The sequence below is a fragment of the Tiliqua scincoides genome, chromosome 14, assembly GCF_035046505.1.
Source record: "Tiliqua scincoides isolate rTilSci1 chromosome 14, rTilSci1.hap2, whole genome shotgun sequence".
NCBI classification, from domain to species: Eukaryota; Metazoa; Chordata; class Lepidosauria; order Squamata; family Scincidae; genus Tiliqua; species Tiliqua scincoides.
In genome coordinates, this window is record NC_089834.1 from 517,673 (window position 1) to 544,753 (window position 27,081).

At 50.0% G+C, this 27,081-nt stretch overlaps 1 protein-coding gene and 1 long non-coding RNA gene across 3 annotated transcripts; one reads left to right on the top strand and one right to left on the bottom strand.

Moving 5' to 3' along the window:
• Positions 1–4,574: 4,574 nt before the first annotated feature.
• Positions 4,575–14,226, bottom strand: LOC136634197 (uncharacterized). Its single transcript, XR_010793285.1, has 2 exons — positions 13,895–14,226; positions 4,575–9,536 (listed from the first exon to the last, which is right to left on the bottom strand). It is a non-coding gene; the product is annotated as an uncharacterized lncRNA (long non-coding RNA).
• A 480-nt stretch (positions 14,227–14,706) lies between these two features.
• On the top strand, positions 14,707–26,931 carry PIK3IP1 (phosphoinositide-3-kinase interacting protein 1). 2 transcript variants are annotated; one of them, XM_066609554.1, is made up of 4 exons: positions 14,707–14,817; positions 17,776–17,967; positions 18,532–18,610; positions 26,228–26,931. In XM_066609554.1, exons 1-4 carry the CDS (start codon positions 14,730–14,732, stop codon positions 26,433–26,435), a joined length of 567 nt encoding a protein of 188 aa, XP_066465651.1. In that variant the 5' UTR covers positions 14,707–14,729; the 3' UTR covers positions 26,436–26,931. The 2 variants fall into 2 exon arrangements, with proteins under 2 accessions (XP_066465651.1, XP_066465652.1); XM_066609555.1 differs by having other exon boundaries at positions 17,779–17,967.
• Positions 26,932–27,081: the final 150 nt, after the last annotated feature.

Here is a 27,081-nt window from a genome sequence, read left to right on the forward strand (position 1 = left end):
TCAACATCCACCAAGAGGATCTATACTACTAGCTGGCATATAAAGGCATTTCAGCTCTTCAAAGCACTTTATACACACACACAGCAATCCTTTCAAAAGCCCTGTGAAACAGGTCCTTATTACAGATGGTGGGCTGAAGCTTCAAGGATAGTTGTATTCATCAAACTCTGAGGTCCATGGCCCCCTCAATCATGGAAATGTATCCTAAATGCTTCTGTATTGCATTGCGAGTCATGCCAGGGCCAAGGGAGGAGGTCAAAGGCCTTGGCATGAGCCAGAAGTGGCTTCCGGAAGTGTCAGAGACTGCCCCCCCACCACCATCCACAGACAAATCTGAGATGCCAAAGTCATGGTATCCTTGGTAAAGTCCACGGATGGCAAGGGAGAACTGTACTTTAAATTTGGCGTTTTGTTCACAGTCCAGAAATGCAATAATTATTTGATTCTACTAAACAGACATGAAACTAACCAGAAGTGTTAGTCCAAAATGGATGGCACACTACACCAAGAACAGCAGCAATGTTGCTTAAGGTGCCCAACATAAAATGTGTATTCCCAGAAACCTGGAAAGTTATAAATCAGCTACGCAACAACCAAGCTGGTGAACTTTGTCTCAAATCATGATATCCGGGACACTCGGATTTAATCCCTTTTTCTTCAACATACAGGCATGCCTCCATATTCATGGGGGATCTGTTCCATTGACCTCCTCCCCATGCATACAGAAACCGCAGATACAGGGACACCATCTGCACACCCCCTAACGTGTTTAAAGCCTTATCAGGGCAAAAATGTGCTTGGTTATACATTTTGCTATAAGCCTGTAGTTGCCACTTGGCAGTTGGAACACTTAAAAACTCCAAGGTCAACAGGAAATGGTAACTTTACTTCCTGTTGATCTCAGTGTTTTTTTCAGGTGCTCTGGCTGCCAGGAGGCAGCCTGCAATGCACTATAAGCCTGCAGGTTTATAGCAATTTGTATAACCAAGCACCCAGCTGTCACCCAGTTAAGGCTTTAAAACTAATGGTTACAGGGGTCCTGTATCTGCTGATAAACTGAAACCATAGATACAGGAGTGTGCCTGTATACATTTTTTTAAAGACACTTCAGGATTCTGAACTCCAAAGCAACCATGATGCTGTTTCACATGGTCTAGTTCAACATGCCTTGAACCTCATATTTTGCATGTGATATTTACACCTATTGGCATAAGTAGATAGCATTTGAATGCAAATATTACAGATGTGCTCAATTTCCACTAAAGTGCTGGAACTCCAACATTGCTCCACTTCCAAAGACTCTGAAAGTCATTGATGAACTGACAGTAACAACAACAAAAAGTAGAACAGCAAATAAACTATAACTAGTCAGTGTCTCTGGCTATTTCATCCGCACTGATTTTCTAACTTCTAGAGGACTTGAAGTAGGTAAAATGGGAGAATAGACTAAAGCACTGGGATAATCAACTTCAACTATGACCCAGTAGTTCAAAAGCAATACTGTATCTAGCACAGGTGTTCTGGATAATAAATGGCTTGGTAAGCCTAGGTTACCTGAGATTTAAGTCATCTTAAATCTCCACCTGAGATTTAAGTCATCTTCTGCCCAGTGCAAAGTTTCCCAGAGAGGCAAGATTATCTGTAATTTGACTTATTGTCAAGATTTAATGTGCAAGAGATTCACTGGTGTCTTATTTGAATCAGTTACTATAGGTTGTTGATGGAGAATATGCTTGAAAGCATGAATGCAATTTTTAAGTTAGAACCTATTACATCCAGTGAGAATCAGCCAAGAAAGACTGTGCTCATTTTAGGATGGGTGATTTTTTTTAGGAATGAAGAGATATTAGATGGCATCAAATCTCTAGTCATCTGGTTCCTGCTCCAAAAGGAAAAAAGGTATTTCACCATCTCAAAAATTGTATTTGTTCTGCAACACATTACCATCCTCATTCTCTAGCCCAGTGTTTCTCAAACTGTGGGTCAAAACTAGTCATATAGAAGAATGAAAAATGTAGTATTTGAATCTAAGCAGGAACCATACCTAGCTTGCATCCAGCCTTTTGGCCATAGTGGCTTCACCTCTGACTCCATAAAGGTCTTGAGGTAATCTTCTGCAGACTGGCTTTTATTTGGCTCCAGCTCATAACAGCCCAGTTTTATCTAGACAAGATTACACAGCAAAGTCCTGTTGAGAAAGAAGAGATGAACTTAATCCTTATGTCTAACAAACCACACCATCAGTGCATCTAAGCTGCCTCTGTACATCCTTCTATGCCTGGAAACGCAACCTATTACTGCTGCTCCCGTGGGGACTTTGCCTCCAGAAAACCCGGGTCTACCCGGCTATGCTTACAATGGGAAGACCAGGGCTCTCAGATGGACTGTGTCTCCAGAGAGCCCTGGTCTACCAGACTATACATACAATGGGTAGACCGGGGCTCCCTGAGGGACTGCCTCCAGGGAGCCCAGGTCTACCCGGTTATACTTAAAATGGGTAGACTGGGGCTACCGGAGGGTCGTTGTCTCCAAAGAGCCCTGGTCTGCCTGGCTATGCTTACGACGGGTAGACCAGGGCTCCCTGTGGAACTTTGCCTCCAGGCATCCCAGGTCCTCCGGCCAATACTCACAATGCGTAGGCCAGGGCTCCCGGAGGGACTTTGTATCCAGAGAGCCCAGGTCCTTCTGCCTATACCCAGAATGGGTAGACCGGGGCTACCTCTGGGACTTTGCCTCTGGGCAGCCCAGGACTCCCCGGCTATGCTTAAAAATGGGTCGACCAAGGCTCCTGGCAGGACTTTGCCTCCAGGGATCCTGTGTTTTCCCGCCTCTACTTACAATGGGTAGACCGGGGCTCCTGGAAGGACTGTGTCTCCAGAGAGCCCTGGTCTACCCGACTATACATAGAATGGGTAGACCAGGGCTCCCTGAGAGACTTTGCCTCCAGGGAGCCCAGGTCCACCCGGTTATACTTAAACTGATTAGACAGGGGCTCCCAGCAGGTCTTTGCTGCCAAGCATTCCAGCTCCTACGGCCAATACTTACAATGGGTAGACCGGGGCTCCCGGGGGGGACTTTGCCTCCAGGGAGCCCAGGTCTACCTGGTTATACTTAAAATGGGTAGACTGGGGCTACTGGAGGGTTGTTGTCTCCAAAGAGCCCTGGTCTGCATGGCTATGCTTATGACGGGTAGACCAGGGCTCCCTCTGGGACTTTGCCTCTGGGCAGCCCAGGTCTCGGTGGCTATGCTTACAATGGGTCAACCGAGGCTCCTGGCAGGACTTTGCCTCCAGGGAGCCCAGGTCTACCTGGTTACACTTACAATGGGTAGACTGGGGCTCCCTGAGGGACTTTGCCTCCAGGAAGCCCGGGTCTATCCGGCTATACCTACAACGAGTAGACCAGGACTTCTGGCAGGACTTTGCCTCCAGGCATCCCAGGTCCTCAGGCCTATACTTACAATGGGTACACTAGGACTCCCGGAGGGACTTTGTCTTCAGAGAGCCCACGTCTACCCGGCTATACCCAGAATGGGTAGACCAGAGCACACTGTGGAACTTTGCCTCTGGGCAGCACAGGTCCACCCTCCCGGATGGACTGTGTCTCCAGATAGCCCAGGTCTACCCGGCTGTGCTTACAATGCTTTTTGTTTGTCTGCTTGTTTTTACAGATTCTGAACAGAAACTGCAGAACCCAACTTTGTCAAAGCTGCAGGGTGTTCCTTCTCTGTGGAAAGGTATAGCCTTGGCCTTGGTCCTTCTGCTGCACCACCAGACAGCCTGGTGGAGAGCCTGTTGGGATCACATGTCTGTATTTCTTGATGGACAACCCCATGTTTTTTTCATGGACATGCTCTGTTTCCTGGAGCCTGCTATCCGCTGCACCTACACTGGAGAATCGTGGGACTGTTTCAGTGTTCCTTAGGGGTGCTGTGGATTTAGATCACCTGTGGATGATGATTTATACAATTCTCCTTTTGTATAGCCAGTCTCCAAGACAAGCCCCACCTCTGCTGTTATGGGGGATTCACCTGTGAATGTACCTGGCTTCTCAAACACCCCAGAAGGACCAGGCTGATCCCACAACCAACACTGTTGTGTGCTGGCAAGGACCAGTCCCACTTGGAAGTCTGAAGAAGCCTGGGAGCCACGTCCAGACCCACGACTCCAAGGTGTGGCCTGCCCTGGATCTTGGTCTTTGGGGTTAGACTCCTGCCATGGTCACTTGGTCAAAGAAGTTTGACTATTTTGCACTTCTGTGTTTTGGGCTTTCTCAAGCTCTTAAAAACATCCGGGGGGATGTTGCAAACTTAGGGGGGGTTGGGGTGGTCAGAGCTCTTGGTTCTCGAATCTAAAGCTCTCAAGGCCCCCTGTTCAGTAGTACTGCAACCACCCTGTACGTGCCAGTGTCTCAGTCCAGGGACACTGAGACCCTTAATTCTGTCCCTTGTAGGCACTGAGCACTTTCTCCAATTAAAGCTTCAGTCCTCAAGTTACTAGACCTCAATGAGCACTTGGTGAACAGTTAGACAGGATTCTGAACCTTTGTCCCCAACAGACAATGAAACAACTGAGTAAAAGAGATTTTACTTTATTAAGTACATAAGATTACATAAATTACATAAGGCAGCAAATGCTAGAGGCATAAACATTTAGGAAACATATCAGCAATAAAACAACAAAGCTAGCAGGCTATTTCTATTAATCCCTATCTCTCACCTGGGTCAGCTTCTTGTAGATCTTTTAGCTCCAGGCTACCTTTGAGGCCAGATGCCTATGTTGGACAGTGGAGCTCACAGCTTGTAGGATGTTGCACCGGTCCAAGAAGGGGCCGGTGTCACAAACATCACCCTTGCGGTAGGGAAGGACCAGGGGAGATTCCCAAGTCAAGCAGGATTTAACCTTCCTCCACCTACACCATCCTCCATAAACCCCCAAGGGCAATGCTTTCTATTTTCCTTACTTCAAGCCCCAGGTCCTAACAACTTACATTTCCTTGGTCAATTATTGCACTCAATTTTCAAGTATGAGATTTTTATCATAACTTTAAGGGAGCTTCAATTGCTCCAAAAAACATATTTGCATGAATTACAGTAGCTAAAACAGCTAGATCATGTAACTAAAGTAGGCTAAAATTACCACCTTACAGGTGTCTCAGCATTTCTTTCAGTGTAAAAGCTGTTAGCCCCCAGCTCCCTTCCTCCTGCTGTCTGCTCTTTTCAGGCACCCAGTCCAGGTTTTATTCTCTAAATTACTGATACACTACACCTGGGTAGCCAACAACCAACTTAATCCATCTTAAGGGGAAAGGCACTTGCCCCACCCCGTGACACGCCCCTCCCAAATTGGAAGAGATTCCAGCCAAAACTGGAACTATTCCAACCCACGGAATGAGATATACATTAAAACTAAAACCATAAAATATTTCGGCATCCCATAAGACACAGTGCCCACACTATGCCTATACTAGGACTGTCAAAAACATCTTGTGAGCCCCATCTCCGTGACAATGAATCAGCCACAGAATTTAAAACTCCCCGAATATGGAAAATAGAAAATGAATAATCTTGTAAAATCAAACACCACCTTAAAATCCTTTGGTTAGAAGACATACGCTCCAAACTCTGAAAGGGACTATGATCACTCTGGATCAGAAAACGGGTGCCTAGAAGAAAATGGTGTAACTTCATTACTGCCCAAACTACAGCTAATGTTTCCTTTTCCACAGTAGAATATGCTTGTTCATGCTTCAACAATTTATGAGAAAGAGAAACAATAGGCTTAAGTTGACCTTGATGATCATACTGGGCCAAAATTGCACCCAGCCCACAAGAACTTGTATCAGTCTGCAAAATAAAAGGTTGTGAATAATCTGGTGCTGTTAAAATAGGTGCCCTAGCCAAACACTGCTTGAGAGTATCAAAAGCTATCTGACAAGCTGAAGTCCATTTAAGCTTTCCAGGAGCATTCTTTCTTGTTAAATGCGTAAGTGGAGCAGCAATCTGACTATAATTCTGTACAAATCGACTGTAATAACCCGACAAGCCCAAAAATGCTAACAAATTTTTCTTAGTTTTTGGAGGTTGCCAATCTAATACACTCTTAACTTTAACCTGTAATGGTTGAATTTGTCCTCTCCCTACTCGAAACCCAAGGAAATCTACATATGACTTGGCAAACTGACATTTAGATAACCATAAGCCCCACCTGCTGGAGTTTAGTGAGGACCAAATCTAGATGTTTCAAATGTTCCTCCCAGGAGTTTGAAAATATACAAATATCATCCAAATAAGCGGTTGCAAAAGTACTAAATTCACACAAAACTATATTCATCAACATTTGAAATGTAGCTGGAGAATTTGCAAGATCAAAAGGCAAAACTTTAAACTGAAATTGTCCAAATGAGAAAGCAGTTTTACATTTACTATCTTGTGCTAGTAATACTTGCCAAAACCCTTTAGATAAGTCCAGGCAAGAAATATACTGAGCTCCACTAACCTGGTCCAAAAGATCATCCCCTCTTGCTAAGGGATGAGCATCAAATGTTTTTATCTTATTAATTGGACGGAAATCAACACAGATTCTAAACTGTGGATCTCCATTCTCATCCAACCCCTTCTTACCAATCACTACTGGAACACTAGACCATGGACTAGCTGCAGGCTCAATAATATCTAATTCCAATATCTCCTATATTTCTTTTTCTAAAATCTGCTTCTACTTCCCAGAAAAAGGACGACACTTAGTCTTAGGAGCACTGTGAGCAGTATAAATAGAATGTTCGACAAGCGTACCCTACCCAAAGTTAAGCCTATTTCCTTTCCTGTATCTGTAATGAATGAATAAAATATTTTTGGGGGGAAAAAAAAGAATGTTCGACAAGAGTGGTTCTACCTGGTTTGTTATTAAAAATAACAGAATGTTTCTGTAAAACTTCTTGTAACTGGACTTCCTGATTCCATGTCTCATCCTCAGGCAACTCCATTGTTTCCACCCCATCTGGTTCCTTAGTCCTCCTCCTCCTCCAATCTTAAGGTTAAGACAGAAACAACATGTTCATAATAAGGTTTTAACCTATTAACATGGAGAACTTTTGGTTTCTTATTTCCCTCCAGTGGCACAATCAAACAGTTGACATTAGACAAGCATTTCTTTACAATACATGGACCCTCCCATTTGCCCTGCAGTTTATCTTGATGATCCGGTTTCAACACCAAAACCTTAGATCCTGGTGCAAACAAAAGTATACGACATTTTGCATCATAGCATTCTTTCTGAGAGGCACGTGCCCCCATCACATTTTTTTCAGCACATTCCCTCACAGTTTTTATTGTTGTCTGAAGAATTGTCAAATAGTCCTTCACTGTAGCCAGCATATGCTGAAGCTTACCCTGCCAATGTTCTTTATGTAAATCCAAAGGTGTCCTCAATGAGCATCCAAAAACAAGCTGAGCTAAAGGCCAACGATTCCTGAGGCGCTTCCCTAAATGCAGAAAGTAAAAATGGAAGCTCATGATCCCAACCTGCTTCATGATCAGCCACGTAAGAGTGTAACATTTGAGTCAAAGTCTGAATCGCTCTTTCTGTCACCCCATTCCCACGCTGATTATACACTGCTACAGGAAGGTGTTGAATACCTGATATCTCTGCCATTTTTTGTATTAATTTACTCACAAATTGAGGTCCCTGATCTGAAATCAATGTGTGAGGCACTCCTAACCGTGCTGAAAAATCAAGAAGTACCTTTGCTACTACTAGAGCAGTAATGGATGATAATGCAAATCCTTCCACATATCTTGAAAAATGGTCAAGAATCAAAAGAATATATTTCCCAGTCCTAGTTGGACTCAAAGGCCTGAGAATACCTAAAGCAATTGTTTCAAAAGGTACTGAGGGAAATGGATAATGTTGCAATGGAGCCCTAGTTTCATCAGTTGGTATTCCTCAAAATTGGCAAGTTTGACATACTTTACATTTCTGCTGAACATCTTGCCAAATTCCAGGCCAATAAAATTGCTCAGATAATCTAGCCAAAGTCCTCTTAGCTGCCAAATGCACGCCCCATGGGGATGCATGTGCAGTATTCAGGAGCATTTCCCTAAAAGCAACAGGCACAACAAGCTGTCTGGCAGGTTTCCATTCAAAAGAATGGCCTTTACACACTTAGACCCAATACCTTCACTCATTTCTACCATATCTTCTTCTCTTGATACTGCCTTCTCTCTACAACTTGCCAATGACAAATCAGACTGTACCAATTCCCTAAACTCATGTTGAGCTACTTCACTCTGCAATGCCATAGTCCATGCCTCTCACAATTGTTGTTGTTCTTGATCTTCCAACTCCTCTACCCTTTCTGCACTCATAGACAATGTTGCCCTTGCACCTTCTGCATTACTATTTCCATCCTGACATATGGCCTGTGCACAGGTAATAGCTAAAATTTGCGTAGTCTGACAAAGGACATCAGCTCTTAAAATCAGAGGCGGTACGGGCTCTGGATGTATTATAACAGGAACTTGAGCCTCAAAAATCTCAAAACTTAATATAAATTTTTGTTACTTCAAAATAACGTGTCGAGGTTGCATATGAATGAGCACCCATATTACTGTATTACTGTGCTGTTACTGTAGAGCAGGGGTGCTCACACTTTTTTGGCTCGAGAGCTACTTTGAAACCCAGCAAGGCCCGGAGATCTACCAGAGTTTTTTTTACAATGTTCACGCCATCATAACATATAACATTTATGTGTACAATATATGTTGGTATACCTTGAGCCCCACTGAGTATAACAGGACTTATTCCTGAGTAGACATGCCTAGGATTAGGCTGTGAGGCTGCAATCCTAGCCACACTTACCTGGGAGTAAGCCCCATTGAGTACAATGGACCTTACTCCCAGCGTTCCCTCCCAGAGGCACCTGAAGGGGGGGTCGGCACTCCGCGATCTACTCATTTTGCCTCGCGATCTACCGGTAGATCGCGATCCACCTATTGAGCACCCCTGCTGTAGAGCCTCCCAAGCCTGTAAGAGTAACTACTTCCTCATGAATATCTTGTAAGGCCTTGGCCACACCCTCCTGTTCCCTAATTTTTGTAAGAGCAGCCACTTCCTCCACTAATAGATGCTTAATATATCAAACCTGTGGGCAACCACCCTTAGCATCCCCTCTTTTATACTGCTCACAATCCCTTTTTACATGGCTAGGTTCCTTACAAAAAATGCAAGTGATATGGGATACAGTATCTACTAGCAGAAGTCTCCCTCTTTCCTTAGACTGTCCAAGCCCTTTATAAACAGTATGATTTGACTCACAAGGAGCCAACAGTTCTTGAGAAACTGTCTGCACTTCCCGCTGTTCTCTATGTGAGCCTACATCATACTGTCTCTTCTCTCACCCACGATCAAACCGTGGTCGTTGCTCTGGAACTCGACGAAGATTAAAATTTCCCGGTCTCCTTGCAAGTTTAGCATCTCCCAAATCTGCAGCTTTCTGGGGTGAATCTGGCTTCTGATCTTCTATCATAGCTGTAAGATCTACTGAGAATAAAGAAAAAAATTGTTCTTTTAGAAACACATTCCTTAACTGCTGCAGGGTCATAACTTTTTCTGCCTGCAGCCATAAATCTATTCTGTGTTCAAGCTAAGACATAACCTCTACTAATGAATCTCCAGGCTGTCTCTTAAACTGGCGAAACCTCCTATGCAGACCATCAGAAGTAAGGGCTAGTCTGCGAGTAAGAGCACCCTTGAAATGTTGGTAAGTAGCTTCCTCTGATAAAGATGCCAAAATGTTCACAGCCACTTTATCTTGAATCAAAGGAGTAAGAAACTTTAAATATTTACTTTGTTCCACTGTTCTGCCTCATAGCTTTTTCAAACAAACACAAATAGTCCAAAATATTCATATTAGATGCTCATCTTGGTAGAGTACGTGGATCAATCTGTGGTTTTTTCTCCAACTCTAACTGACATTGGTACTCTCTCTCTCTTTTATGATCTCTTCTATCTTCCTTGAAAAATTTACACTGGTCCTGTAACATCTGAGTCTGCACTTGCAGGAGCTGATACATTAAACTCAACTCCCCCTTCATAGACCCAGCAGCCTCAGAAGCACTTCCCTCATTCGAGGTATCAGGCAAAACTTTGTGCTTAATTTTTAGGCGAGCTACAAAATCCTGAGCCCCTCCTACAGCACCATCATATCCATCACTGCCTTTTTCCATCCCCTTTAAATTATCCAGATCTCCAGAATATTTAGGAAGTGACATTGTTGCTCTTTCAAATTGTTCCTGAAGAAAGCAAAACTCCAAATGCTCAGTCTTGGGAGTGGGAAAACTGCAACAACTCCAAATCAGCAGCTGAAAGTTGTACTGCTTCCAAAAGTACTTTGGCAGCTCCTTTCTCTAAACTACTCTCCCGCTGCATTCCTTACTCCACAAAACAAAAAACAGCTACTACCAAATACATGTTAACCAGTGCAAATTGACCAAAGACCATGTATCATTGGTTAGCACCACCCAGTTCTATTTCAGGTGACCAACATCACTATCCCTTCTGTTAAGTACAGGCGTGCATCACCAAACACTGTGACTCACCACATCCACCTAACAAAACACCACTGGAGGTACCCACCACTAATTACCATGCCAGACACTTAGCAGAATCCTGTAACTACTATTCACCATGTCAGGCACTTAAGAACCCTGGCTGCCACCATTTCACAAACATCACCCTTGGGGTAGGGAAGGACCAGGGGAGATTCCCAAGTTAAGCAGGATTTAACCTTCCTCCATAAACCCCCAAGGGCAATGCTTTCTATTTTTCTTACTTCAACCCTCAGGTCCTATTAACTTACATTTCCTTGGTCAATTATTGCACTCAATTTTCAAGTATGAGATTTTTATCATAACTTTAAGGGAGCTTCAATTGCTGCAAAAATATATATTTACATGAATTACAGTAGCTAAAACAGCTAGATCATGTAACTAAAGTAGGCTAAAATTACCACCTTACAGGTATTATTTATTAATTATTATTAACAGTATTTAATAATCTCAGCATTTCTTTCAGTGTAAAAGCTGTTAACCCCCAGCTCCCTTCCTCCTGCTGTCTGCTCTTTTCAGGCACCCATGCCCAGGTTTTATTCTCTAAATTACTGATACACTACACCTGGGTAGCCAACAACCAACTTAATCCATTTTAAGGGGAAAGGCACTTGCCCCACCCCATGACAGCAGACCCACCCTTTGGGCCTCATTATTCTACTTCTTATGCTAATACTGAGGTGACTTCATACTTATTTAGACTGTCCAATCAGAACTTTTGAGGACAGAACCTTCTTGAAGTGGGTCTGGTTGCTAGTCCTCCTAGTTCCTGCCCCTCCCAACAGGAGATCCACAGCTGCATTTCATCAGCTTGATAAGGCAAAGGTGCTTCATTCCAATGGGTGCAATTCTTGTTGTCTGTCCTTTTGGACCAGCAGAGGAGAGACAACAATCTTTGTGTTTGTTTACTCACATTCTTGCAGCTAGGAACTTCTAGCAACTTCTTCATTACTGACTTAGTTTGGTTCAGGCTCCACATGCCAACCAAGGCCTAACATGTACATATTCACGACAGGAGCACAACCCAAGGAAGCGGCAGAGGCGGGCCTGCAAAAGGGAAGCCTGTCTCTGCGGATGTGATCACCCAGGCTAGGCACAGAGGGCAGCCTGTCCAAATGAGTGCTTCACACAGAGAAGCCCATCCTGGGAGACGGTTTGTTCCAAGAAGCGGCAGGGGTGAGACTAGCAGAGATTTGATGCAGAATCCTTCCTCAGTGCTACGGCTTTCTGGCTGAAGCAGGAAGGGGAGGGTTTGGGATTGCTCTGTCCTGATGATATCCAACTTATCTCAGTTGAATAAGGCCGTCCACCACGGGAGTGGAGCGCGGCCGGAAGGGGGCCGCCTCTCGCCCATAGCGCACCGCACATTCGTGGGGACCTGGTGCTAAATCATTCGTAGAGGTCCTGATTCTGGGTCAGGGTTTCATAAGTAGTAGAGCAGCTCCCTCGCTTCGATCTATTGAAAGTCAGCCCTCGACACAAGCTTTTGTCTCTCCCCGGCAGCGCCAGCAGTGGTGCCATCCAGGGTGAGGCCGCCGTGGGGAGCGGGGGGGGGCGGGTTGACCTGGGCTCTGCAGGCTGAGGTGGGTCCAGTAGACCTGGGCTCCAAACGCTCCCGTGCCCCAGGATGAAACCCACAAGCCTCTTGCCGCTGGATGGCTGTTTGAGAGGGGGACCCGCCTTCCCGGGTTGAATTCTCGAGGCACCCCTGCCTCAGACTGGCGCCCAGAAGGAGGGCAGGCAGGGCTGGCTCTCCAGAGTGCACCTCGCTCGCCCACGTACGGCAGGGGGACGTGGACAGGGCTGCGCAGGCAGGCAGGCACCAAGAGGCTTTGCCCCTTCTGTTGACTCAGGGCTTCTCCGCAGGGGAAGGAGGGATGTGCTGCCCAGGGGGCCCGGCCTCGCCCGCTTGCTGCGGGGTGAGGCGGTCTCTGCCCCGCACCTCATTGCCTTGCCCAGGGATGGTGGGCCACGCTCCTCCCCCCTCTGTGCGCAACTGTTCAGCAAGTCTACTCTGAAGCAATTCCCATTGGTGCCAATGGGCTTACTCCCAAGAAAGCATACCCAGCATTGGAACAAAGACTGCCCTCACCTCCCAGCACTCTGCCAGAGGGTTCCCGAAGCTCTCAGAAGCGATCCCAGGCAGCACGGGCTTGGGCGAGAGTGCCTCTGAGCAGGACCTCTGAGAGGAATTTTACCAGTGGGTACGGAAGTTTCTTTAGGGCCCTTTGACAAAGGAGGAAAGGTGAAACAGAGTGGGGAGGCGAGCAGAACAGGGGCAAGGTGGGGGGAGGGGAGACAGCTGGAAAAGTCTTTGGAGCCTGGTTTGCAGCTGGAGACAGTAATATGGAAAAGCAAACACTCCTTAGACCCAAATCCTAACCCACTTTCCAGCACTGGCATAGCTGTGCCAGTGGGGTATGTGCAGCATTCTGCAGTTAGGGGACACTCATGGAGGCCTCTTTGAAGGAAGGGAATGTTTGTTCCCTTACTTCAGAGCTACATTGTCCTTACCTCAGTGCTGAAAAGTGGGTTCAGATGGTGCCCAAAGTCTCTAAAATCTTTTGAATCTAGAAAATCATGCAGAAAATAAGCATCATCATATTTAGGTTCACACTAGGATAGAAAGTGTCCTGTGCATACCAAAACTTGCTTTTGCAGTAGCTGTAGCCCCACAGCTCTGTCCCTGAGTTCCTCTACACTCCTTCCTGGTAAGCAGATCCACAAGCCAAGGAGCTACCGGAGCAGACCAGTTTCCTTCCAGATCTGACATGGAGTTAAGGAGCATCGTGCCCAGCATATACGGCTTCTCAGTAGCTGCAGCCACATGCTCGTGGCCGTGTCCCATTCGGACAAAAATGATAGATCCCAGGAAATTTCTGGGCCCCCTCCTTTGGCTCCTGGGTCCCCCTTTTGACCCTAGGCTGGGTACAAATCACCCCCTTTACCCCCTCTCCTAGGCCCTGCCTCTGAGCATGGGCAGGCTGCAGCCAGGGCAGGGGGCCACCACCGACCCACTAGGGGCTGGGGGGAGAGGCTGGTCTGCAGGGCGCTGCTGCCCCTCCAACTGCAGGCAGTCTTAGACTGGCTGCACTCTGCTGCTCTGCTCGCTCAGTCCACGTCCTCAGGCAGTCCAGTCCTGTCAACCCCCGGCTGCCTGGAGCTGCTTGGGGGGGGGGGTGTCGCGGGGCTCCCGCGGGGGCAGGAGGCGGGATGCTCAAGACAGGCCCCAGCGGAGGGACACTCCGGGCGAGGCGCACTCTGCACATGCCCAGACAACTAAATCACCGTATCACTTGCTCCCCCAAAACCGGCTGTAGCAGGGCGCCTCTAGGGAGGCTTCCTCGGGAGGGGCTGCAGAGGGGGCGTGTCGTTGGGCCCTCCAGGGATGCGGCCAGCCTGAAAAGAAAGGAAGGGCTGAGGGCAGTCAGGGCGCCACATCACTGCCAGCACCTGCCCCGGGAGCTCCGGCGCCTGCTGGGGAAGGACGCGAAGTGTGTGTTGCTGCTACGTCCCTGGAGAGGAGGGGAGCGGCACCCTGGAGGCCCCTCGCGCCAGTGCTGGCGCCTGCAGGCCCCCCAGACAGGCTCCCACCGGCCCCTCCCCCGCCTTCCTCTTCTCCCGGGGTCGGAGCAGCGCCTGGCGGCCAAGCAGCCACCCCGCGGAGCAGGACCCGCAGGTCCGAGAGCAGGGGGCGTCGCCTGGCGGAGCTGCACGAGCCGGATGGGACCTGTGGGTGGCGCCAGCCCTGGAAGGGGGCCGCTCCTCGGGCCCCAGCCCAGCCCAGCCCCGGTCCCCCAGCCAGGCTGCCACCGGCGCGCGGCCTGGAGACGCGCAGGCCGGGGACCCTCGTCCCGGGGTGGAGGAGAGCACCGGCCCCGAGCAGGGCCACCCGCCAGGAAGGGAGGCTGCATCAGCCCCGTCAAGGCGCCTGGAGGTCCGAGCCGCGTCCAGCCCCCTTCCCGGAGCAGGCGCCGGCTGAGGCCCGCAGCGCCCCCTGCGCGCGGCTGCGCGGGAGGCTGCGGCGGGCGTAGGACCCGGCGGGCGCCCGCGGCGCTGGGAGGCGGAGCCGGCGTGTTTACCGGCGCAGGGCGAGGCGAGGCGAGGCCGCGACGGCGGGGCGATGGAGCCGTCCCGGGCGCGGGCGCTGCTGCTACTGGGCTGCTGCGCGGCGTGGGGGCTGCTGCGGAGCTGCGCGGCGGCCGCGGAAGGTGAGCGGCTGCGGGAGGAGCGGGACGGCGCCGCGGCCCCCGCGCTCCGGCTGCTCGGCCCCAGGGCCCGCCTGCGGGTCGTGCCGGCCAGCGGGCTGGGGGCTCCAGGCGCCGCGCCTGCTCCACGCGCGGGCCGCGCGTCCGAGAGGAGGGGAGAGGAGTCCCGGCGGAGCAGGACGGGGCGGGCGGCGGGGGCCCTCCGGGCGAGGCGCACTCCGTACATGCCCAGAGGCGCTCTTGGCCAGCCCCGCAAGGGGGGCTCCGCACTGCGCCGCCTCTGCCCCCCACGTGTGGGGCGGGGGGGCGCCGCCTCGCGATTGGCCCGCGCTGTCTCCAGGCCCTGCGCCCGTCCCCATTGGCTGGCCGTTCGGGTGATGTCACCGCCTCCGCAACAGAGCCCGACTGTAAACAAGCCGCCCCGCCCGCCACGTGGTCTGGGGCAGAGGCGGCTGCTGCTCGGGGGCGGGGCCTCTCTGAGCAGCTGCCCGCCCTTCTTCCTCCTGGAGAGGAGCCAGGGGGACTCCCCGCCTCGGCACAGCAGCGCTGCTCCGCGGAAGTTAACAGCAGGAGCCGGAGCCGCCCCACCCACAGCTCTGCTGCTGCTGCAGGAAGGCCCTTCCTCCTGTCCCTCCCCCAAGTTCCTGGGTGGGACACCCCTGCAGCGAGGCCCACCTGGCCCTGGGGGCGGCCAGGCAGTCGCATGCAGAGGAAGGTGGTTCTTGAGCTCCCTCGGCCTGCACCCTCCAGGGCCTGAAAGCCCAAAGCAGGCGGCCAGGTGGCACAGAGAGAGCGGGAGCCGGTCAGTGGGGTCAGCCCGTCCCCCCGCCCGCCCGCCATCGTTACATAGGCTGCCTCCTTTTGCCAGGGGTGTCGCGCACAAGGCCTGTGGGCCAAATGGGGCCCCTGGAAGCAGTTTATCTGGCCCCCAATATAATTGTGCTCTCCCAGCTTGAAAACTGGGCTCAAAAATTGGAACAAGATTTCCTCTTCTGCCACTTGCAGCTCATGAGTTTCTATGTGAGAACAAAGTGATTCTTTTTGACCAGCATCTTCATAATGATGTCACTTCCGGCACTCAGCAGGCACCATAAACACTCATTTTGGTCCTCTGTATGAAGTTTGATATTCCTGCACTAAGCGGTCTTCAAGGGCAGCCCCAAGTGGAGCATGTTGGTATCACCAGTGCGTGAACTGTTGTGATGGGGTCTGGAGTTAGACAAGAGTTGGGCACCCCAGCCACTGTCTCTGCCTGGGCATCCAGCCACAGGGACCACAAATGGTCCCGAGTTGTGAAGCTGCCCTGCAGAGGGAGTGGTGCCCCTTTCAGATCTGGTGCCTGATACAGGTTGGGCATCCCTTATCTGATGTGCTTGGAACCAGAAGCGTTTTGGATATTGGATTTCTCCTTATTTTGGAACACTTGCATATGACTTGTGGAGCATCCTGGGGATGGCTCAAGTCTATTTCTTTTATGTTTTATGTATCCTTATACCCGTAGCCTTAAGGTAATTTGACACAATATTTTTAATTTTGCGCAACCATCACATGGGGAATGATGTGGAATTTTCCACCTGAGGCTTCATGTCAGTGCTCGAAGAAGTTACAGTTTCTGGAATACTCTGGATTCAGGAAAGGGGCTGCCCAACCTGTCATTCTATCTTTTGGTCACCTGTGTGTCACAGTGCGCAAGCTGTGATCTGCACTGTGCAATAATATTGCCAAGGCTCATTGGCTGACCAACTCTGAAAACTTCTGAGCCACTTACTGAAGAGGTACCCCAGTTTAATCAGGCAGCAGATCTTTCAGATTAAATGCTCTAAAGCAGTGGTTCTCACACATTTAACACCAGGACCCACTTTTTAGAATAAGAATCTGTCAGGACCCACTGGAAGTGATGTCATGACCGGAAGTGACATCATCAAGCATAATTTTTTTTTTTTGCTATCCTGCTCACACCCAGGAGTAAGTCCCATTGACTATCATTGTTAAAAGCATGCACACAGTAGCTTGTTAAAAGTACAGGTCTGCAACATTTCCCCAAATGCAGTCACATACCATGGTAGCATCATCCAATGTATTACAAATAAAATATTAAAATGAATGGGGACCCACCTGAAATTGGCTTGCAACCCAACTAGTGGGTCCCGACCCATAGTTTGAGAAACACTGCTCTAAAGTATTTGTGAAGTTCAGCAGGCAGGCACCATCTTGGAAGAGGCCCTCCCTTTCCGCAGGGGAGACCTCTTCAAACGGTGCTTGTGCTTGGATTCCAAAATGTATCCAGTTGCTGCTTGATTTACTGGGGCACTGAACAGTCCCCCGAAGGCAGCTGTGTCTGTCATAAGATCAGTTCAACAGTTGCAGCTCTTAAGGCAACACTTCTGTGTGGCAGAAGACAGTTTGAGTTTGCCTCAGGGCTGCCTAGTTGGCTAGCATGCAGAGAACGTTGCTTAAATTGGCCCAAGTCTGCCCTGCTGGAATCCAGCAGGATTGGGAAGGACAGGGGCCCTTTGACAGCAAGCGAGGCAGAGATAAACAGGCAGGATTTGCGGTTTAATGAGAGCATCCCTTATTCCTATTTTTGTATTCCTGTATTATTACCCTTATTCCTTATTCCTGTATTTTGCCATCCGATTAAATAAACCCCTTATTCCAGGCCCATAGGAGAGAGAGAGTTGTGGGCTGGGGCAGGCCAGGCCCAGCCCCTGTTTGTACTCTGCTCCCAATGGCCTGTCTTTCTCGTGATCCTGCACGGGCTGGGAAGGGAGCTACTGGCAGCAGCAGGAAAAGGTGTTGGGGTGAGGAAAGGGCCAAGCTTGGAAGGCACGTGGGTCTTGCTGAGGTGGGGCTGCTTGTTGGGGAACGTCCTGCCGTTCTGATCCAGCACCTCCACTGGCTGCATCTGAGCCAAGTTTCTACTACCCCACTAGGAGACTTTACTGCTGTTTTTCTGCCCAGCAGGTGTGACCCCCACGGGCCCCCCAGCTCTTGTTGTCGAAACGGTGGTTGTCAGAGGGACAGACCAAGTGTTTGAATCTGCCAACAGCGACTCACCAGCACGAAGCAAAGCAGCCGCAGTCCAGCCGGTGGTTGGGATCAGCCAGAGAGTCAAGATGAGGCCCAATGAGAAGAAGGACTTGGGCACCCTGGGTAAGACATGCTCCTGGATGAATCCTGCAGCAACTCAGCCTGCTTAGGGTAGAGTTCTGTTTTTGGCTTGTTGTCCAAAATGGCTGGAATGTTTGGCTTCCCAAAGCAGGATTGGCACATGGATTTGTGACATGTTTGTCTTCAGCAATTTTGCTTTAAGAAAGCCAAGTTTCTGGTCCTCATGAGTGGAAGGGGGAAAGGGTTGGGAGCATATGGGCTGTGTTTGGAGAAGAGTCAGAAACCAGAATGACTGGCAGGGCTTCCTGGTCACTGGCAAAAATGCCCTCAGTGCTCTGCCCACCGGTGTCCCTTGCCATTCATGGCTAGTGTCCTGGCTTCTGTGTCCCTCTAATTCCAGCCTTCCTCACCCGTCTTCTTTCTGATCCTATCTGCCACCTCACTGCTCTTTCAAAGCCACTCAAAAAATCTGGCTCTCGAAATTCTCTGGTGTGTACCTCATTTGCGCAGCTTCACTGCAGAAGACGAGGGGAGGCTGTGCGGGAGGGCCCCCCCCCCGGCTCTGGGCAGACGCTCACTGCTGCTACTGTGCTTCGTCCCTGACAGGCTACGTGCTGGGACTGATCATGGTGGCCATCCTCATTGCCATTGGTGCCGGCATCGCTGTGGGTTACATCTACAAGAGGCAAGTGCCGTCCGGGGCTGGGTGCTGGCTGCCTGTGATGGCAAACAGCTTTTGCTGTGACTGTGTGCCAAGATAAGATCAGTGTGTGGGTTTAAGTCTTTTGTATCCCAGATGTTGCCAGGTGTTGCCAGGAACACAATTGCACCCTTCGCTGTTCTCAATCAGTTTTTAATCTCTCGGAAAATGTTTACTCTGTAGCGGCTTATGCTTCCTGGATGGGGGCAATCTCCCCTTCTCTCCTGTGCCACTAGAAAATGTGGCTGTGCAAATCTGGCCTCCGCCCTCCCCCAAGACTAGTGGGCTTCCCCCTTGCCAAGGCTGTGCTGAGAGAAGGGGGAAGATTCCTGCTGTGTTCTGTGGGGAGGCAGCTCAGTGCCCTCCAGGAGGGATCTGTGCCGCCTTTGTGGTCAGAGCTCTCTGCTCCTGTGCCGAGCCCTGCTGCCTAGAGCTGACCCTTAGAGGGGCTTTGCATGGAAGGTGGTTAGCCAGTTGCTACTGCCTTCCACTGCGCTCCAGGTGGCCACAGCTCCAAGTGCCCCTTCAGTCAGGCCGACCTGGTGCATCTATGCTGAATGGTGCCCGCCTCCCCACAGGCTGGTGCTGTGCAGGCCTCTGTGGAGGGCTGGAGCAGCAGAGAGGGTTGGAAGCAGGAGTAGGGACTGAGGAGGCCGTGTCTATCGGTGGACTGGTGGGGGGCGCGCCCCCCCTTTTATCTTCTGTGCTTCCTCTTCAGAGCCAGAGAGTAGGAGGAGTAGTGGCGTGGGTGATGTAGTTTGGGGCCTCCTCCCTCCCACCTGCTGCTCTGTTGGCCTTGTTGGGGGGGGGCTGTTTTTGGGAGGAAGCAGCTGTTTCTAGGTGGAAAATGGCCCTGGTGACTGAGCCATGCAGCAGTACCTGGCTGCTTCCGCTTTTTGGACTTGGTTTGGAAGACTCCACAATTAGAAAAGTTAAAGAGTAGTGTTCTTCAGCCTTGAGGTCTGGTTCCCAATAGGGTTGTGAAGCCTCAGTTGTGGTGTCCTGGCAACTTACAGGAATGAAATAGGTGGAAGACCACAGGACTAGAGCACCACCAGGTAAAGGGGGAGGCATCTGGTGTACCCTTCAGGTACCAGGAGATGGTGTTCCGGTCTGCTCAGGGTCTTAGCAGTTGCACTGAAATTCCTTTCACTGGTGCCAGGCTTCAGGGTAACTTTTTCTGCTCTCTCTAATAAGAATATTTGGTTACAGTGAACAGGGCTGGGAGAGTGTTACGGGGGTGGGGAGAGGATGGTGATGTGGCAGGTGATGGGCAAATAGGGAGGGGCAGGATCGACAGTGGGGCCCCAGCCTCATATTTTATTTATTGGCATGACCTGAAAAAGACCACTGGTTTAGAGGGCGGGAGAAGGGTTTCAGGGGGTGGAGTTGAACCTCTGCTTCACCGCCACAAGCCTGAGGAAGAGCCGGGAGAAGAGCGGATCTGAGGAGCATCCTTTGCTGCCCTTGGGCGTCCAGGGAGCCCTTCTGGGACAGCTGCCCTTACGTGGAGATGAGGTATAGCTTTTCTCATGGGCTCTTCAGTTAAGGAGTGGGACTTGAGGATGGGGCAGCAGCAGGGCGGGGGGGGGGTTGAGTCCAGGCAGGAAAGAGACTTGGTGCAGGTCTCCCCTCTTGTTTATTGCAGTTTTACAGGGGAGCAGAAGGTGGCAGTGCAGACAGATTTCTGCTTCCTGAGAATAGATTCCACATCCTGTGTTAAAAAACAAGTTCGTAGCCTTCAGTTAGACATCTGTTCCCCCCCCCCCACAGTCAAAACTAGCAGAAGCAGACATCCCTTGTAGAACACCATCCCCTCCCCACTTCAGACATCTTTGGCTGTGAGTTCAGCTAGCCTTGCCTCTTTTTCTGAGAGAGGAGTGAAATGGGAGGGCAAGATGGTAAAAAAGACCTCAGGAGAGCCTAGAAAAGGAAGTATTCTGAAGTGACTCCTCGCCCAACACTGCCAAATTGGCAATGCCCTGGTTGGCACAGTGTTAGATGAGGACAGCTGGTGGGCCAGAGCTGAGGGGCAGCCCCGTGCCTTTGCCACTGGCTGCTTCAAGCGTAGGAAAGGGAACTGCCGCTGCCACCGAGTACTGCGACAGGTGTGCCCTCGGGGCCAGGGCTGCTTGAGGTTGCAAGTCTGCCACAGCTGCAGTGCCGCAGGCTGAGCTGAGCGCTTGGGGACCCAGCAGGCTCCTGCTCTGCCTTCACTTGCGCAAGGGCACTTGGAGCTGGCCTTGCAACGGGAGTCAGCTCTGCACTGAGCAACATCTGTTCTTGGACTGCCTTCTGTCTGCAGCAGTGGCTGGCAGCTCAGTGGCCCATCTGGGGAAAATGGCACCCAGGGCAAGTGCTGAAATTGTGCCCCTGTCCAAACAGAGCAAGGGATGGGAGATCACGGGATGCAAAGCCACCAAGTGAATGTGGGGGCCGTAAAGCCCTGGCTTTCTAATTTTTGTTTTCTTGGGTGAGGCCAGCTTGCCTGGGAGTCAGATAAGGATCAGCACTCTGGATAGTACTGCAAAAAGTGATGCCCTTTCTTACCAGTGTTGCACATTTGCAATGCCTGTTTCAGCGCGGGGGGGGGGTGTGTATGTATATTATATATATTGCAGGCATTTTACCTCTTCTTTTGAGATCCCCTGAAACTGGTGCAGAACGCACCATTGGCAGTGGTGTGTAATGCACCATCAGTAGACTATGGGCAAGTTCGCACCCTCCTTTCAAGTGGCATGTCCCCACTTGCCACAACCTACATAAGAACATAAGAACATAAGAACAGCCCCACTGGATCAGGCCGTAGGCCCATCTAGTCCAGCTTCCTGTATCTCACAGCGGCCCACCAAATGCCCCAGGGAGCACACCAGATAACAAGAGACCTCATCCTGGTGTTCTCCCCTACATCTGGCATTCTGATTTAACCCATTCCTAAAATCAGGAGGTTGCGCATACACATCATGGCTTGTACCCCATAATGGATTTTTCCTCCAGAAACTCGTCCAATCCCCTTTTAAAGGCGTCTAGGCTAGACGCCAGCACCACATCCTGTGGCAAGGAGTTCCACAGACCGACCACGCGCTGAGTAAAGAAATATTTTCTTTTGTCTGTCCTAACCCGCCCAACTCTCAATTTTAGTGGATGTCCCCTGGTTCTGGTATTATGTGAGAGTGTAAAGAGCATCTCCCTATCCACTCTGTCCATCCCCTGCATAATTTTGTATGTCTCAATCATGTCCCCCCTCAAGCGTCTCTTTTCTAGGCTGAAAAGGCCCAAACGCCGTAGCCTTTCCTCATAAGGAAGGTGCCCCAGCCCCGTAATCATCTTAGTCGCTCTCTTTTGCACCTTTTCCATTTCCACTATGTCTTTTTTGAGATGCGGCGACCAGAACTGGACACAATACTCCAGGTGTGGCCTTACCATAGATTTGTACAACGGCATTATAATACTAACCGTTTTGTTCTCAATACCCTTCCTAATGATCCCAAGCATAGAATTGGCCTTCTTCACTGCCACCGCACATTGGGTCGACACTTTCATCGACCTGTCCACCACCACCCCAAGATCTCTCTCCTGATCTGTCACAGACAGCTCAGAACCCATCAGCCTATATCTAAAGTTTTGATTTTTTGCCCCAATGTGCATGACTTTACACTTACTGACATTGAAGCGCATCTGCCATTTTGCTGCCCATTCTGCCAGTCTGGAGAGATCCTTCTGGAGCTCCTCACAATCACTTCTGGTCTTTACCACTCGGAAAAGTTTGGTGTCATCTGCAAACTTAGCCACTTCACTGCTCAACCCTGTCTCCAGGTCATTTATGAAGAGGTTGAAAAGCACCGGTCCCAGGACAGATCCTTGGGGCACACCGCTTTTCACCTCTCTCCATTGTGAAAATTGCCCATTGACACCCACTCTCTGCTTCCTGGCCTCCAACCAGTTCTCAATCCACGAGAGGACCTGTCCTCTAATTCCCTGACTGTGGAGTTTTTTCAGTAGCCTTTGGTGAGGGACCGTGTCAAACGCCTTCTGAAAGTCCAGATATATGATGTCCACGGGTTCTCCCGCATCCACATGCCTGTTGACCTTTTCAAAGAATTCTATAAGGTTCGTGAGGCAAGACTTACCCTTACAGAAGCCATGCTGACTCTCCCTCAGCAAGGCCTGTTCGTCTATGTGTTTTGAGATCCTATCTTTGATGAGGCATTCCACCATCTTACCCGGTATGGATGTTAGGCTGACCGGCCTATAGTTTCCAGGGTCCCCCCTCTTTCCCTTTTTAAAAATAGGCGTGACATTTGCTATCCTCCAATCTTCTGGCACTGTGGCCGTTTTGAGGGACAAGTTGCATACCTTAGTCAAGAGATCTGCAACTTCATTCTTCAACTCCTTAATAACCCTTGGGTGGATGCCATCAGGGCCCGGTGACTTATTGATCTTTAAATTATCAATGAGGTCTGAAACATCTTCTCTTTTAACCTCTATCTGACTTAACTCCTCAGTTAGGAGGGGCCGTTCGGGCAGCGGTATCTGCCCGAGGTCTTCTGCCGTGAAGACAGATGCAAAGAACTCATTTAATTTCTCTGCCATCTCTAAGTCTCCTTTTATCTCCCCTTTCCCTCCCTCACCATCCAGAGGGCCAACCGCTTCTCTGGCGGGTTTCCTGCTTCTAACATATTTGAAGAAGCTTTTATTATTTCCCTTAATGTTGCTGGCCATGCGTTCCTCATAGTCTCGCTTGGCCTCCCCTATCACCTTCTTACATTTCTTTTGCCACAGTTTATGTTCCTTTTTATTCTCTTCATTAGGGCAAGACTTCCATTTACGGAAGGAAGCTTCCTTGCCCTTCACAGCTTCTCTAACTTGGCTGGTTAGCCATGCGGGCACTCTCCTGGATTTAGTGGAACCCTTCTTTCTTTGCGGTATACACCTCTGCTGGGCCTCTATTACTGTTGTTTTAAGCAGCCTCCATGCACTCTGGAGAGACTGGACTCTTTTTACCCTCCCTTTCAACCTCCTTCTAACCAGCCTCCTCATTTGAGGGAAGTCCGCCCGTCGGAAGTCAAGGGTTTTTGTTAGAGATTTGCCTGGTATTTTCCCCCCAACGTGCATGTCAAAACGGATCGCAGCATGATCACTGTTCCCCAATGGCTCAGTAACGTTTACATCTCTAACCAGGTCCTGCGTACCGCACAAAATTAAATCCAGAGTCACCTGTCCTCTGGTGGGCTCCGTGACTAGCTGCTCTAAGCCACAGTCATTTAGCACGTCAAGAAATCTGGTTTCCTTATTGTGACCAGAACACAAATTGACCCAGTCAATATGAGGATAATTGAAGTCCCCCATGATTACAACCCTGTCCTTCCTTGTCACCTCCCTGATCTGTTTCCTCATTTCAAGATCCCCATCAGATTTCTGGTCTGGAGGACGATAGCACACCCCCAGTATTACATTGCTGCACAAGCCTGGTAATTTAACCCACAGAGATTCTACGGTGGAGTCGGACCCACCTTCAGTCTCTACTTTGCTGGATTCTATCCCTTCCTTAACATAAAGGGCCACCCCACCTCCAACACGCCCCTGCCTGTCCCTCCTGTAGAGTTTATAGCCCGGGATTGCGGTATCCCACTGATTCTCCGCATTCCACCAGGTTTCCGTTATGCCCACTATGTCAATATTTTCCCTTGTCACCAGACATTCCAGTTCTCCCACCTTTGCTCGTAGACTTCGGGCATTCGCATAAAAGCATTTATACACAGAATGCCCCAGGATGGGCTGCTTATTCGCTCCTTTGTCCCCGCATCCTCTCATTGTGCCAAACCGTCTATCACATCCCATCACCCTACCTTTCCCAATTTCTTCTCCTACCCTGCCTTTGTCTTGTTGTTCTCTAACCTCCCCATCCTCATCCCTATGGGATGAGGAGTCCCGAACCGGATGCCCCTCGGCTCCTGTCGGCCTTCCCCCAGGGATCAGTTTAAAAGCTGCTCTGCCACCTTTTTAATGTTATGCGCCAGCAGTCTGGTTCCATTCTGGTTCAAATGGAGCCCGTCCCTCTTGTACAGGCCCCGCTTGTCCCAAAATGTTCCCCAGTGCCTAACGAATCTAAACCCCTCCTCCCTACACCACCGTCTCATCCACGTCTCATCCAAGCCTCTAGCAAGCTTGCTCAGGGGCAGGAAGATCCTTGCCTCCTTCCAACCACCCTCTCTCAAGAGATCTGCCCACTTGCTGTATGAACAGCCCCACTGGATCAGGGTATAGGCCCATCTAGTCCAGCTTCCTGTATCTCACAGCGGCCCACCAAACGCCCCAGGGAGCACACTAGATAACAAAAGACCTGCAAGGCCTCCTGGGAATTGTAGTTTAAGAACATAAGAACAGCCCCACTGGATCAGGCCATAGGCCCATCTAATCCAGCTTCCTGCATCTCACAGCGGCCCACCAAATGCCCCAGGGAGCACACCAGATAACAAGAAACGTGGTGCCCTCCCTTGCATCTGGCATTCTGACATAGCCCATTTCTAAAATCAGGAGGTTGCACATACTCATCATGGCTTGTAACCCGTAATGAATTTTTCCTCCAGAAACTTGTCCAATCCCCTTTTAAAGGCATCCAGGCCAGATGCCGTCACCACATCCTGTGGCAAGGAGTTCCACAGACCAACCACACGCTGAGTAAAGAAATATTTTCTTTTGTCTGTCCTAACTCTCCCAACACTCAATTTTAGTGGACGTCCCCTGGTTCTGGTGTTATGTGAAAGTGCAAAGAGCATCTCTCTATCCACTTTCCTTCCCATGCATAATTTTGTATGTCTCAATCATGTCCCCCCTCAGGCATCTCTTTTCTAGGCTGAAGAGGGCCAAACGCCGTAGCCTTTCCTCATAAGGAAGGTGCCCCAGCCAAGGAATCATCTTAGTTGCCCTCTTTTGCACCTTTTCTATTTCCACTATGTCCTTTTTGAGATGCGGCAACCAGAACTGGACACAATACTCCAGGTGTGGCCTTACCATCGATTTGTACAACGGCATTATAATATTAACCGTTTTGTTCTCAATACCTTTTCTAATTATCCCAAGCATAGAATTGTCCTTCACTGCCGCCGCACATTGGGTCGACAATTTCATCGACCTGTCCACCACCACCCCCAGATCTCTCTTCTGATCTGTCACAGCTCAGAACCCATCAGCCTATATGTGAAGTTTTGATTTTTTTGCCCCAATGTGCATGACTTTACACTTACTGACATTGAAGCGCATCTGCCTTTTTGTTGCCCATTCTGTCAGTTTGCAGAGATCCTTCTGGAGCTCCTCACAATCACGTCTTGTCTTCAACACTTGGAAAAGTTTGGTGTCGTCTGCAAACTTAGCCACCTCACTGCTCACCCGTCTCCAGTTTTGAAAACTCCGGCACAGTTTATGAAAACTGTGTTCCTCCTGGAGCTAACAGGAGTTCACAAAACTGCCCAATCTAGGCTAGGGCCTATGACCATGTCTTGTGTGAATTAGGTGAGTTGAAATGATGTGTTATGGTGGAAAAACTCTCCTGTTCGGCATTTGCTCAGCATTTGCTTACCTTGTACAATTCTGTCTCACCAGGGGCAGAGATCTGAAGGCGCAGCACGACCAAAAGGTCTACGAGCGTGAAATGCAGCGGATTACGCTGCCGCTCTCGGCGTTCACCAATCAGGCCTGCGAGCTTGTGGATGAGAACACAATCGTGGTGCACACCAACCGGACACCTGTCGAGGAGCTGCAGAAGGCCGATGTCCCCCTCATGGGTCAGGCGGGCACACCAGGAGCCTGACTCAGTGGGAAGGAGAGTGCCCATTGTGGACCACCAAAGCCCCTTGCTGTCTCCCCACCCAGAGTGGGCATTCATTTGACTTTTGTTCTTTTGCTTTGAGAGCGACAAGACAGCCGTAGGTGGAGGAGTTTGCTGAGGTGTGTCAGAACATGCTTGTCCATCGCAGCCTTCTCCCACCCAGCATCAACCCCAGTGGGCGCCTCATGCAGCAAGGGCTGCGGTGTGGGGGTTGCTCCTCTGCCGCCGAACAACACAAAAGGAGGAGCATCGCCCTGAGGCTGCTTAGGCCCCATGGACTCATTCTGGGAGACCTGCTGCCTCCTCTTTCCAGGTGGTTTTCATCAGCTGGTTGTCTGCAAGTCAGGTGAGCAGATCAGAGAGAGACAGAGAAGTGCCTGAATGTAGATTGTCCATTTCTGCAGAGCTTGGCATCTGCTGACAGCCTGGCACAGGCCTGTATTTAGCATTCGAGGAGTTTTTCTTTGGATCTGTTTAAAAAAGCCAAGGGAAAAGCTTCTTTGGTGGTGGGGCTGAGGCTGCAGCAAGGAGGGCTTGTCTGTTCGCAGTTCTCTGCCAAGGCTTTTCTCCATGTAGACAGCTCTTGCGCAGTCCAGTTTTTCTTGACATCCTGTATTGGTGAGACACT